The following is a 14,556-nucleotide window of genomic DNA, read 5'->3' on the forward strand; positions in this document are numbered from 1 at the left end:
ACCGCCTGCCTGGACCTAGTTTCTGTTGGGCGAGCGACGGCCTTGGGGGACCCGCTGGGACGATCCCCGTCAGACGTTCAGGATGTCCTTTGGCAGAAAGTCACGCTCACCATGTCGGGGAGGGCCGTTGATCAGAATGGGTCCCAGAAACCTTACACGGGGTCTTTTTGAATGTGCAGTTGGCCGAACTGCGACAGAGGCTGGATCACGCCGAGGCAGACAGGCAGGAGCTCCAGGATGAGCTGAGGCAGGAGCGGGAAGCCAGACAGAAGCTGGAGATGATGATAAAGGAGCTGAAGCATCAGATTGTGAAGTCTTCCAAGACGGTCAAAGAGTAGGCGACTTGGCGGGAGAGGTTCCGGACGTCCTTCCGCGGGGTCTTCGTGATTCCGCTGGAGCGCCTTGGCTAGATGAAGACCACGAGGCATTCTTTGGACTTTGGCTCACAAAGTAAAGAGATGATAAATACACACACACACACATATTAAGGTTTTTAGATTTTCCAAGTGAATGAAAATCTGTTTCTTTGTACTGGTGTTTTTTAACAGAGGTCTTCAGCAACTAGTCACAATGAAACTTTTAAACTAGGTATCTGTCTATTTCTAATGCAAAGACTGTTGTGTACTTTCTAAAGCAGCATCGTACGGTGGGAAGTAGCCCTCTGGTCCATTTTATTGTTCCCCACGTGCCCCCCTTGCTTTTGGAAACACTTTGTATGAGATTTTTGGTGTGTTCATTCTTCGCGATTAAACCACGAGAGGAGTGCCAGCTCCGGCTTTTTTGGACATTTTCTCGGTAAGTTGCTGTTGCTGATTCACGGCTCTGGAGAGAACGTTACTTCTGTGATTCTCTCTCGACTGTGGTATGAATTTCCACGCACGGTGGTGGAGGGATTCATGATGCGCTGCTGCTATGGGAAAGAACCAGCTGACGTGTTGGGGGGTTTGTTTTTCTTTTCCCTGTTTAAATGTGCTTGTGTGAGGTATTTTTTTTTCAGGCAGCAACGATAGGACATTGAACTAAAAGTAATAATTGGGACTTATTTTTTAGATTCCCTGAGCTTTTTGGCCTAAAAGTGACATGAAAAAATGAATAATTTTGGGGCTGGGGAAGGGAGGGAATCACTTGTGTTATCATTAATGTAGATCAGCTACTTTGGTATCTATTAGCTTCTCTCCTGTACAGTTTTTATATATAGTTAGGGATCACACTGATGTTTATACTGTGGGTTTGTTTTTCTTTGGGTTGTAAAATATGAAACACTTGGATGGCCATTTTGAATTTTTGTATATTTAAATGTCAAGGTAAATCTTACCAAAATCTCTGCAAATGGACCACGTTCATTTAGCTCTTTAATATTAAAAATCAGGAATTTGCAGCCATTAGATATGAATGCACCATAAATTAATGCATGGGAAAATCCAGATATCTGCTGATTTTCAGACAATTTCCAGAAGCAAGACAGGAATTCCATGTGGGAAAGTAAACTCTTGCACTTTTTTTTTTGCACAGATAAGTCTGTCATTCTCTAATGCCAGATTTCACATTAATTATCCATTTATTTAAAAGAGCTAAAATAGTAGCATTCAAGTTTTTTCATGACATACACTGAAGCCACCATTCATTGAAAATATTTTTCCATGCTTTTGATAGTCTCTCATAAGGTACTGTTTGATAACTATTAGATAAAACCACTTACAAATATAGATATAGGGTTGGATTTTGTTTTATTTTATTTTTTAGATATACAGATTACCAAATCCTGCTTTCAGGATGGATGCAAATTAGGCACTTTGTAGCAATTAAAAACATTTACGCCTCTGGTTCATTACTTTAAAGAATTAATTTTGTGATTTATTATAAATGGTATTTATGTGCCCTAAAATAATTTGTACCCCTCAAATGAACAAAGAATCAATTCAAACAAATAAGATGTGTTTTTTGTGCATTCATTGGAGTTTTTCTAAGTTAATATTCAAACAGACAGAACTAGCACTGCCCAGTTTAGAGAGAGAGAGAAACACAGAAGTGTTATGATCTTGTATTCCAGTTGTTGATCATTAGGAGATCATGGTTACTTTTTATCTCTTCAGCATACGGAGAAGGTTTCCTTTTTCTCAAAGTCACTCCAAACAATGTCATACAGTTACTATCAATGGTAGGCTTGGTTAACATGTCAACATAAAATCCAGTAAAAAGTTACTCAATATTTGTAAATTTCTTTTATTTCTAAAATTTCCAATCCCTTTAAATTTAACGGCAAGCAAGGATTTATTTCATACTATGAACAATTCCCACATACTACTTAGACTTAATTTCACACAGGTGATACAGTCATGTGCCATGTCTGAGCCTGAATTCATTATAAAAAAGTTAAAAAAAAATTAAGTTGTAAATAGTATACATGTTTCTATACTTTTACACTCAGCTCTTCTTCCAATTTTTAAGAGTTAAGATGACTAGTTTTATTATATGCCCTATATAATAACTTGAATACATGCAGAAATTTTGGATAAACATTTATAGAACCCTCTGACTTAAAAAAGAACAAGAAACACTACCAACATGAACGCAATCTTAAAATGAGCATTTTCTGTGTCAATTGTTGGTAGAAAGTTTGGGCAATAGTTTGTGGGCCATTCTTTCCTTCAGACTCTCTTAATATTATTGTTTTAGTAAATTAAAAAAAAAGTAACATCCAAAGCAACCAATGAGAAAAAGCTTATTTTAGGGAACTTTTGTTTCGAGGGAGGGAAGCAATAGCGTATGACATTACTTTCTCTGGTGGGCAATAGTTTTGTTAATTTGCCGAGGGCTGTTTCTGTAAAAAAATTGACCAGATTTCCAAAAGCAAAGGAGCAAGTTCCTGTGTCCTTGGAAGCTCTCAAACTTCTGGGATTCTGAAGTGTAGCTGTATATCACACAAAAAAAGATTTTGATAACAATTTTATTGATAAAGCCATGCTTTAGTTTTTATAAAGCATTCTCCTTAGCTTAAGTTCCAAGGGAAATGACAGGATGCTTTTCACCTCTTGAGCTAATTTTATAACACATTTAATATATTAAAAACCTAGATGTCAAATCATTTGTATATATTAAGCTATCATAATGCACTTACCGAAGAAAGCCATGTAGAGGAGGGATGTATAGCACCATCTGCTGGCTATCCATCTATTTTAGAAGCCCATGTGTTTGTCCATCCTTGGCTTCAGTTTGGAAAAAGCAATGATTGTGGCCCCTGAAAGTAATAGGAAATTACTCGGCACATTTCTTTAGAAGGGCGAATCTGGTGCTGAAGTCATTTTTTGATCAGCTTTCTCAAATTTCCTCTCGCAGAGATTTTTTTGATTCTTCGTGAAAGATGTGATGGATTTTCCATTTTGCCCACTCTTGAGCCATGTGTAATCCACATGAGAGAACATGTGAGCACATTTTTCATTTTCCTAGTGGACTACTACTATACTAGAGTACATCCAGTTTTGTGTTTGGGCTGACACGGTCGTCTCAATTGCTATATTATAAAAGTTGGGGGACCGACTAAACTTTTAAAGCTTAAAAAAGGTTTCCATTGTATTTGTAGAAAGAGACACTCAAGCATCTTCATTATGGGAAGAAACATATAGTTGAGTACTTTATATTTGATACATTTATTTATTGCCTCTAAATTCAAGGGAGAGTCAGCTTTTTAGGGATTTGGGCTTTTTGGTGGGGGGGAGAGATAAAAACTTATCAAATTTGAAACAATACATTTTATAATATGTTTCTTAAGTCATTTAGAACTTAAGCATATGCAAGATTACTGAATTACAAAATGCTCAATACGACATGGACAGATGTTTCCATTAAGTCCAAGAAAATAAAAACAATACACTGAAGGTTAGTTTAATAGAAAAAGAAATAGTTAAAATATTTTTCTTCACTAAAGATACCTCGCTTGAAAAGAAAGAAAGCACAGTAGACTTAAATTAAAAGAGTTCTAGTCAACATAAAAAGTTCTGTCTAAAAAGAATTTGCTGCCATTGGGTTGCCTTTGGGGTTTTTATAATCCATCAATAATCTACGTGTGTGTATGCCTATATATACACACACATGCATATAAATATGCACACTATACACACACACATATTTGTTTTAATCCATGCAGTTAGAAGTATTGATTTATCCACAACAGTCATTTACACCAAGGTATTTCTAATAGTCCCCAAAAATAACAAGTGAAATACCCATCTGAAACTGTAGCAAAAGAGAAAATGAAGACTTTGGAATTATGATCAGTGTATTCAACGATTTATACTAACTTTGCCAATGATGTACAGTTTGAGGGTGAAAGTTGCTGTGGTTGCATTACATGAGACAAACTGTCCTCTACCTCACATGAAATTAAACAATATTTTATATGGTTTTAGTAAACCAAGATGCATCTATCTGGTCACCTAGTTTACAAATTTTGAATTATATTTATTGAAACATGACATAACTGTGCTCTTAGCCTATACCTCAATTGTATTTTGTGCTTTTCCCCCCTTTCCATTTTCATGTCTTGTAAATACCTTGTATAGACTGGATTCAATTCCAAATAAAGAATTGTAATGATAAAATTGAATTGAAAAGGTCATGTGTGTAAACATAACTTCCTTGTGCCTTTTAATTTACTTTATTTTTCTTTATTTATTATATATATATTATATATAATATAAATTATACATAATATAAAAAAATTAAATTTTAATTTAATTTACAATCTATACTTGAAAAAATAATATTTTTAAATTTCAATATTATATAATTATGATGCAAAACCTTTAAGCGGCTTCCCAGTACATCTGATCTTTTTAGGTCACTTAATTTTAAAAAATACCCTTTAGAATCAATATTGTATATTGGTTTGAAGACAGAAGAGTCGTAAGAGCTAGCCGATGGGGGTTAAATGCCTTGTCCAGGGTCACACAGCCAGGACGTGTCAGATTCGAATCTAGGGCCTCCCAATTCTAGGCCTGGCTCTCTATCCACTGAACCTCCTAGTTGCCCCATCACTCAAATTTTTATTACAGGAGATAAGAGTTTCTTCAATTTTACAAACTCCTCATCTCTCACCTATTCATTTTTTGGGGTCAGCAAACACTAAGTCCTTACTCTATGCAATGTGCTGGGCTAGGCACAGAGGAAGATACCTATAAATAAATAGCCAGACTCCTGATTTAAGCTAGGGCAGGGCTAGCTGTTAGGTGATAAAATTTGGGGATGAGGAGAGGAAGGTCCTGAAATAACCTACTCCTTTGAGTCTAGGGAACAACTGAATTTAGCACCTAGTGAAAAAAACAATAAGCTGAAATGAAAAGCTTAGAGCTTCTCTTTTAGTATGAGACATCCAGGATTATGTCTCTCCCCATTTCCCTCGGACCCTGAACTGAATTTGTTTTAAGTAAGGCATTCTTTCCTGTTGTCCGCCCCAGGGAGCTGATGCTATTCCTGGTCACTACCTTGTAAATGAGACATGACTCCTGCCCTAATGTAGTCTTGGTGATAGAAAAATGAGACATGTATATGCATACACACGACATAAATTAAACTGGAAATCCATAAGGGAGAAGTGCTGTGTAAGAACAGGTGAGAGACACTTGAGCATCTCCATTATTGGAATAAGATGAATATTGAGTTTCATTTTAACAGAACAGTTTTTGGCTGGGGCTTTCTTCCTTGTTTGCACTCTGCTTAGTGGACCCCAGACTTTGGTCTTTTTTGTTAAGTCAGATTTCTAAACTCAGACAAGACATGATCTTGGCTTTTAAAAAATGCCTTTTGTTTTTCTATCAGCTATTTCTGACACCTGTGATCCTGTGCTGTCTTACTCCATGCCTTTGACCCATAAACCTGCTCTTGTGTAAGAAAAATAGTTAAGCAGAACCTGTGGATATCAGGGTTGCATCTGATAGTGGGCAACCACAGTCCTTCATATACTGACCAAAGAAAAGGAGATATATTTCCTCATCTCTTCTCCTGGATGGAGACTGGTTATCCATAACTCAATATTCTGCTTTGTTTTAGTGTTTTTGTTTGTTTGTTTGTTTTTTTAATCATTGTAAGGCAGGTAGGTGGCATAGAGATTAGAATTGTGTTGGCAAGTCTAGGGCACACATGCCAGAAGGGACTGCTTTCCTACCCCTCTCCACTGCTCTGGAGAACATTTTTCACATTACCTGTCCCTTTGCCCAACAGCCCAATGGGAGCACTTCCTTCCTCCCCTGTCTGGGGTAGGGGGGCAGTTCACATGTAATGTGAGGGTGTAGTTTGGTTACTTGGTCTCCAAAATGTTCACCATCACTGGATTAGGGCATTAGAATCAAGAAGCCCCAATTTCGAATTCTTCCCTCAGGCATGTACTAGCTGTGTAACCTTGGGCAAGTTTACTTAACTTTTCTAGGAAACTCATAAGACCACAGGTTTCAGAGAAGATGCCTACCTGCCCTGGGGAAGGGACAATTCTTATCTGGGAGTTCTCAGCATCAGTAAGATCACAAGTCCAGTCTCTGTTCCCCAATCTATTATGTGTGTTGAAGAGACAACTCAGACTTCCAATGGGATCATCCTATGAACTCAATGAGTCGATGAGTTTTCATCTAGGAAAAGTTTGATTTCTCCCTTGAGGGTGAGTCCTCTTAAAGTTTTTTCAGTTGTGTCCAACTTTTATGACCCCATTTGGGATTTTCTTGACAAAGACTGAAATGGTTTGCCATTTCCTTCTCTAGCTCACTTTACAGATGAAGAAACAGAGTCAAACAAGATTAAGTGACTTGCTCAGAGTGACTCAGCTAGTGCCTGAGGCTAGATTTAAATTGAAAGGGCTCTTGGAGCATGTCCAGATCACCTGTTTTAGCGGCCCCATAATTCTCTCTGTTCTCTTACCACATGGGTACGGGTAGCTAAATGTTTGGCAATATAGCCAGAAGAGGCTGCTTCGTTCAAAGAATGGGATGGGAAGAATCACACTCTCTTGTCAGGTTTTTTCTGCTGAGTCCAAAGGGTGAATATCATACATTGTTCACTGAGAAAGAGGGCTGCCTTCCCCTCTTCTCTCCTTTCATTCTCTGACTCTTGCAGGATGGGCTTGAAATATCTATTTCTTCTATTTCATTTGTCTTCAGTTCCATATAGAGATGGCAATCCTCATTGGATATTGGGAGTTTGAGCCTTGTTGACTTTGCAGCCAGCCAGTTTAGTGGAGAAGACCTAAGAAGTGCTTAGGACTTGGGCTCAAAGGATATCTTGGACTTGGAACTTGAGAATAAGCTATTGTGGGTACTGGGTTAAATTTTAGACCTAATTTCCCCCCCTCTTCCCCTTAGAAACTGAGGTGGTGTAGGGTCTGGGGGTGTAAACTAAAGAGTAAATTTGTGTTTTTGTGATTATAGCTTTTGAACTAAATATCTTTGTAAAAGCCAATTTGATAGTTAAGTGGTTAAATGAAACTGAAGTGCAGGGGACCCACGCCCTTCAGCCAGGGGAACACCAAGTGAATGGTAAAGCCTAGACATCCCTAATCTCCTTAGGGTACCAGAAAATCCTGGGGGTGGGACGATATGGCACTGGGTACCAGGGTAATCAGATTTACACAGGTACTATGGTGAAGAGACTGCTGCTAAGTTTTCTTTCTGTAGAAGGAAGTAAGAAGGTAGATATGAGGGAGAACATTCCAAGTTTTGTAAAAATTAAATCTCTTAATAAAAATATTATATTTTAAGAGATTTATTAATGATCATTAGAAATCAAGGAAAAAAAGAGATACAAAATAAAGGCCACATGCCCATGGCTGATCAGCCCAGTTCAAACACCCACCTTACCAACACCAAGCTTGGGATCAGAAGTAAAGGACTGGGACCTTCCATATCCATGCCCTAATATCCCCTGTCTATAGAAAGTACATAATGACAGGAAGTCAGTGGGCTCCTGGGAAATGTAGTTTTTTTAGGTAACACATTTTCAATTATACAGTTTGGAGAAGGGCCAATACATTTGGAGTCATGGAATAATCCAGTCTCTCAAGGATTGGAATCAAGGATCCTCCAAAAGTCAATGGAGAAGTACATGGTGGGTGTTAGCCAGCTACAATTTCATGAATTGTGCAAAAATGGGAGCATAAAGGCTATCATCAGGAACCTTTAGAACTGGGAAAAATGTTGGGTTAGGCAAAGAGAATGAGAAAGAACCAATGGAGAGACCCTTTTCTTCATTAATGCCCATTCAATGTCAAGAGAATGAGAGGAAGTTCCTCAGTACATTGGGCAGGTCCCCTCAACTCCCAAGGAGGATTTTTGCAGGAAGAAATGTGGAGCAGAGTGCCTGGCACATAGTTAAGTTGTAAAAAATGCTTGTTGACTGATGCACCTAGGATAATAGGGAACGGAGGGGTTGAGATTTGTGTAGATAAAGGGAATGTGTACTTTTATGGGATGATCTCAGACCAGGGAAGAACTGAAGAAGGGGACCCTCACAGAGAACCATTGCTATAGAGAGACTCATGAAACTGCTTTATTAAATGTTAACTGGTTTTGGTGGAACAATTAATTAAGTAGTTAATCTCATGTGAATCTAATCTTTCAAATAAATACGTATATAAAACTATATTCATCTGGCCTCTGATGTTTAATAGCTGTGTGATCCTGGGCAAGTCACTTACCTTATATTTGCCTTAGTCTTCTGGAGAAGGAAATAGCAACTACTCTGGTATTTTTTTTTAAACCCTTACCTTCCATCTTAGAATCAATACCGTGTATTGGTTCCAAGGCAGAAGAGCAGTAAGGGTTAGGCAGTTGGAGTTGTGATTTTTCCAGGGCCACACAGCTGGAAATGTCTGAAGTATCCTCCTCACTACCGGTTTGGTGATCTATCCACTGAGTCACCTACCTGCCCCTACTCCAGTGTCTTTGCCACGAAAACCTTATAATGGGGTTATGAAGAGTCAAACAAACTGAATGATTGAACAACAACAAATATCCTTATAGATTTGTGTTGGTGAGTTTTGCTTTTCTATCCCATTCATTTCTGGATATTTCTCCTTGCCATTGGTCCCACCCCAAGGTTAGACTCTTCCATGAAACCAAGAAAAACAAGCAAAAAGCAAAGAACACGGTGGCTAAACCCAATCATAGATTCTTTTCTTGTGGTCCCCTCCTTTTTTTTTCTTTGCCTAGAGGAAGGAAGCTCCTTGTATGTATGACCCTAATGTTAATCACAATGTCTGACATTCATCTAGGAACACAAAACTGCCTTTAGCTATAAGTCAAAGTAGACCAATTAGGAAAAAGCAGATACCATGCAAGGATGAGTCACTGGAGGACATTTATAGAATCTTCATGGAGTGATTTGGGACCAAGGTATTTCTGTAGAAATCCCTTTTCCTGGGAAAAGGGAAAGGGAAGCGAATAAGCATTTATATTGTGCCCACTATGCCCCTTACCTTCTATCTTGTATCAATGGAGTCTTAAATAGTTGGATATGATGGAAATGACAACCAAAAACAGTTGAAGAAACTGAGGCACATAGAGGTTAAGTGATTTTCCCAGGATCACACAGATGGAACATCTGAGACTGAGACTGGAGTAGGTAACTTTTTTTGTCGCTATTTTGTATATTATGAAAAATATTATTTAGCTCTCTGATGGATCTGTAGTCTTATCAATATGAATATTCCCTCCAGTGGAATCACAGATCAAAACCTTTCCATTCTCACTCAGATCCAGGGCAGCTCTCATCATGTTACCATAAGGCTGAAATCCTCTAAACAACACGGTTAAAATATGCCAAGATTCCTCTTTGTTTCCCTTATAAATGAAGTATGAAACAGTCAAAAAATGCATAAATGCTGTAAGCACTAACTACTCATATAATATAAACCAGCTGCTTTAATCTCAGGAAAATGACTACATTGAAATGGTTATCCTGTAAAATCCCATTTTCACTTGTGCTCTTTCAAATCAACCCTGCAGAAAACTCTGTATTGATCCTTTGGGGCAATATTTTCCAATGGTGGGCACTTTGTGAAGGCTGAGCTCATTATTTTAAAAATCCCTATAGTATTAGGTTGAATAAGCACATAAAAGCAATACCTGGTTTTAAGGATCATGGGAAATGTTTTCAATGACTTGGAAGCAAATTAGAGACACATCACTGCTGCTGCCGCCATCTTTAAGAGTCAATCACAGCATGATACGTGAGAAATCATTTAATGGAATAGCTTGAACAAATTTTTTTTTTTGGTTACCCAATAAGCAGATGGAGAATAGTTACGCCGTCTAATTTCCAGAATCATTACATTGTACATAGTTTGGTCTTTGTGTAAATGGGTTTCACTCAGCTCGATTTTGATGCTTTCTCTTGCAGTCCTGGGAAAATGAGAGCCTTTCAGTAGCCAAGGTAATTCCTGTAGAGGCTGAGGACAGGATTAGCTATGGTAGTAACAAGAATACTTTGTGACTAGTCCTAATCCCAAAGCTCTTTCTGCTGTTGTATTTTAAAACGAAGGCACCCTGGCTGTCTCCTACAGCTAGAGATCTGCTCTTCCTAAAGCAGATGTTTATTCCCTGTCTGGATCATGAAATGTTCTAAATCTCAACTGCTCTCTGGTGATGAAGCTTTCCTCCCCTACATTTATTGCTGCTTGGGCTAATTCCTTTTTATTTATTTATTTTTAATTTTTTAAACCCTTACCTTCCATCTTGGAGTCAATACTGTGTATTGGCTCTAAGTCAGAAGTGTGGTAAGGGTAGGCAATGGGGGTCAAATGACTTGCCCAGGGTCACACAGCTGACAAGTGTCTGAGGCCAGATTTGAACCTAGGACCTCCTATCTCTAGGCCTGGCTCTCAATCCACTGAGCCACCCAGCTGCCCCCTGGGCTAATTCTTAAGCAGCTAAGGGATTTGTAGTCTAGACCAGTGCTGTCAAACTCAAATAGAAATGGGGCCAGTAATGCATGAGAGGGAACCTAGAGAGTGCAATCTATAGAATATTGGGTCTGGAGTCAGGAAGACTCAGCTTTCTGAATTCAAATCTGGTCTCAGACACTAAGCTGCATGACCCTAGGCAAATCATTTAGCCCTGTTTGCCTCAGTTTCCTCATCTGTAGATGAGCTGAAGAAGAAAATGGCCAACCCCTCCAGGATCTTTGTCAAGAAAAACCCAGGGGGCAGCTAGGTAGCTCAGTGGATTGAGAGGCAGGTCTAAAGATGGGAGGTCCTGAGTTCAAATTGGCCTCTGATACTTCCTAGCTATGTGACTCAGGACAAGTCACTTAACCCCCATTCCCTCTCTTCTGACTTGGAACCAATCCATAGTACTGATTCTAAGGTAGAAGGTCAAGTTTTAAAAAAGGAAAGAAAGAAAGAGGAAGGAAGAGAGAGAGAGAGAGAGAGAGAGAGAGAGAGAGAGAGAGAGAGAGAGAGAGAGAGAGAGAGAGAGAGAGAGAGAGAGAGAAAGAAAGAGAGAGAGAGAAAGAGAGAGAGAGAGAGAGAAAGAGAGAGAGAGAGAGAGAGAGAGAGAGAGAGAGAGAGAGAGAGAGAGAGAGAAAGAAAGAAGGAAAGAAAGAAAGAAAGAAAGAAAGAAGGAAAGAAGGAAAGGAAGAAAGAAGGAAAGGAAGGAAGGAAGGAAGAGAAACCCAAATAGGATCATGAAGAGTTGGATATGACTCAAATGACTGTGATAAAGAATGAATGCTTTGCAACAAACTGAGTAGTGCATAAGTCAGAGTGAGAGATTGACAGGAGCATGTGACTAAGAGTGAGAGATTGACAGGAGCATGTGACTAAGAGTCACATGGGAGCTTAAGGCTGGAGATCTGGGATAAGATTCTAGGCTCCAAGGGACAGACTTCTCTTCTGAAGGACCTGAGTTGGAGACTTGGAAAAAACAGGTTTCTGGCTTTCTCCTGAGACCAGTGGAAGAGAGAGAAATCTTTTGAATCTGGCTTCTGGCAGCATCAGTAAAGAAGATTGAAGACAGACTTCATCTCTGGACCTGTTTGTACACTAAGCAACTAAAGATCCTGGCCCATTGGATTGGACTCCTTCCGTGAGATTTGGCTATTGGGAAATTTACTGCTTAGTTTAATAAGATTGTTTTAGATAGTTTATAGACATTAACTTGTAAGATAACTTGTAGATTTTCTTCCTCCCCTTCTCAACCAATAAATCTGAATTTTTTATATGTTCCCTCTTGTTCTTTCCTCACTAATTTCCTATCATAACATGACCAAACAACAAGAACAAAACATGATGAGAATCTCTACTGGTCGCATATTGACTTAGCTTTAAAATGTAATGTTATCTAAGCTTTATTATTTTAAACCCTTACCTTCTGTCTCAGAGTTGTTGCTAAGTACCAGATCCAAGGCAGAAAAATGTAAGGGCTAAGTAACTGGGTTAAGTGACTTGGCCAAGGTCTCAGAGATAGGAAGTATCTGAGGTCACATTTGAACCCAGGTTCTGCTAGCTCCAGATCTGGGTCTGTATCCATTATGCTGCTTAGTTGCTTTTTCTCCATTACTTCTTAAATCTAGATAATCAGCAAAATGATAATTCAAGTCCTGATTTACAGACTTTGCAGATTTCCAAGGTATAAATGCTCACATCAAAAATTTAACAATTAGCTCAAAAGCACTTGGGTGGGGGCAACTGGCTGGCTGGCTGAGTGGATTGAGAGCCAGGCCTAGAGATGGGAAGTCCTGGGTTCAAATTTGACCTTAGACACTTCCTAGCTGTGTGACCCTGGGCAAGTCATGTAACTCCCATTGCCTAGCCCTTACTGCTCGAGCCAATATACAAAACTGATTCTCAGACAGAGGATAAATGTTAAAAAGCTTTTTTAAAAATCACTAACAGATCCCCTCCAGGACACCCTTAGAAATGGGGAACAACTAACAGCCCAAGTGAACTAGAAAGGAAGGTTATTGCCATGGTATTAATGTGAAATAGGCCTGGGAAGGTAAGTACAATAGACTTGTAAACAGTGAATTCATTTTCTATAGATTAATTAAAGGGGAGCGCCTAAGGCAGGTGCTTGGCAATCTTTCAACATTTTGAATATTTTCTCATCTCATAATGGTTGCTCGTATTTGTAAAGAAGTGTAATAAGCTGTGGGCAGCTAGGTGGAGTGGATAGAGGGCTTGTGAATTCAGATCTAGCTGTATGACTCTAGGTGAGTCACTTGACCCCATTTGCCTCAGTTTCCTCATCTGTCAAATGAGCTGGAGAAGGAAATGGCAAACCAGTCCACTATTGCTGCCAAGAAAACCACCAATGGGATCATAGTCTAATATGTCTGAAAAACAATTGAACAACATGATAAATCACAGTCCTGTTGATCATATGAAGCAAGTATTAGTAGCATTATTCCCTTTTTTTAGGTGAGAAAATGGAAACTAAGGGCGTGAGTAATTTGTCCAAGGTCACATTTTGTTGATTGACGGATAACTATTTGGAATTAGAAGGCAGGAGTCCAGATCCTACCTCTGATGCTCATTATCTTGGATTTTTGGCAAGTCCTCCCTAGACCTCAGTTTCCCCATCCATAAAATGAAAGGGTTATTTTAAGGATCCTTTGCAAAGCAAATTGGCACCTCTAATTTATCTTCTATGTAAACCTCAGTTTACATGTGTTAAGTTTACCTAAAGAAGGAAGGATTTGTAGAATAAAGGAAGTCTAGCTCTGACCAATTATTCCACATCTTGAATGAATGAAGCTAGTATGAATGAGGTTTGGGAATAGATTTAGGCATGGACAAATAGGGTTTGCCCAGAATGGAGAAGAAATAAGTTTTCTATTTGACTCGAGCTGCAATGATTTCAAAAATCCACTAGTTGTCTCTAAAGCCCCATGTCTATTTCCTGAGGCTCCTGTAAGGATGTGGGCTCTGGGGCTGCTAATTGCCACACTGGGCTTTATTAGTCATGGGGTTGGACTTTATGTCCTAGAATTTCCATAAACGAATCGCTAATTCTGGATTCTTTAGCCCCAGCTGGGTTTTAGTAGTACACGAAGAATAGATCCCTCTTCATGAGATGATAGATTCAGGAGCTGGGGAACACTCCCTCGAGTTCATGGAAGGAACCCCCTCATTTTACAAGTAATGCCATTGAGACTCTGAGAAGGTGGCCCAGGTAAGAAGTGCCAGAAGAGGGATTTAAATCCTGCCCAGAAGCCTCAGATTTAGACCATCAGGTCTAACTAACCCTTCCAGTTTATAAATAGGGAAACATAGTCATAGAGAGTGGAAGTGACTTCCTTAAGATTATACATGTAGTAAGTAGAAGAGTACGTATTTCAATGGAGATCATAAAGTCACAGGAGCTTGAGATCCAGTGCTGGAGGTGACCTTAGAAGTCATCAGGCTCATTCCTTTCATTTTACAAATAGGGAAATTGAGGCACAGAGAGGCCAAGGGCAAGAAATGTGGTAGAATGAGCCCAAGTCATAGATTCATAACTTTTAAATTGAAAATTCTCTTAGAAGTTAATTAGTCAGGGGGTCAGTGGGTAGCTCAGAGGGTTGAGAGCCAGACCCAGA

The 14,556-nt window shown here is 39.1% G+C and overlaps 1 protein-coding gene across 4 annotated transcripts in view; it reads left to right on the forward strand.

Annotated features, from left to right (window-relative positions):
• Positions 1-4,598, forward strand: part of SKIL (SKI like proto-oncogene) — a 34,301-nt gene extending 29,703 nt beyond the window's left edge. For all 4 annotated transcript variants that reach the window (XM_056807794.1, XM_056807793.1, XM_056807792.1 and 1 more), the window contains one exon: positions 180-4,598. In XM_056807794.1, coding sequence (XP_056663772.1) covers positions 180-338 — 159 coding nt within the window. In that variant the 3' untranslated portion in view covers positions 339-4,598. The remainder of the gene's footprint in view (positions 1-179) is intronic.
• The last annotated feature ends 9,958 nt before the right edge of the window (positions 4,599-14,556 follow it).

The sequence above is a fragment of the Monodelphis domestica genome, chromosome 8 (assembly GCF_027887165.1).
Source record: "Monodelphis domestica isolate mMonDom1 chromosome 8, mMonDom1.pri, whole genome shotgun sequence".
NCBI classification, from domain to species: Eukaryota; Metazoa; Chordata; class Mammalia; order Didelphimorphia; family Didelphidae; genus Monodelphis; species Monodelphis domestica.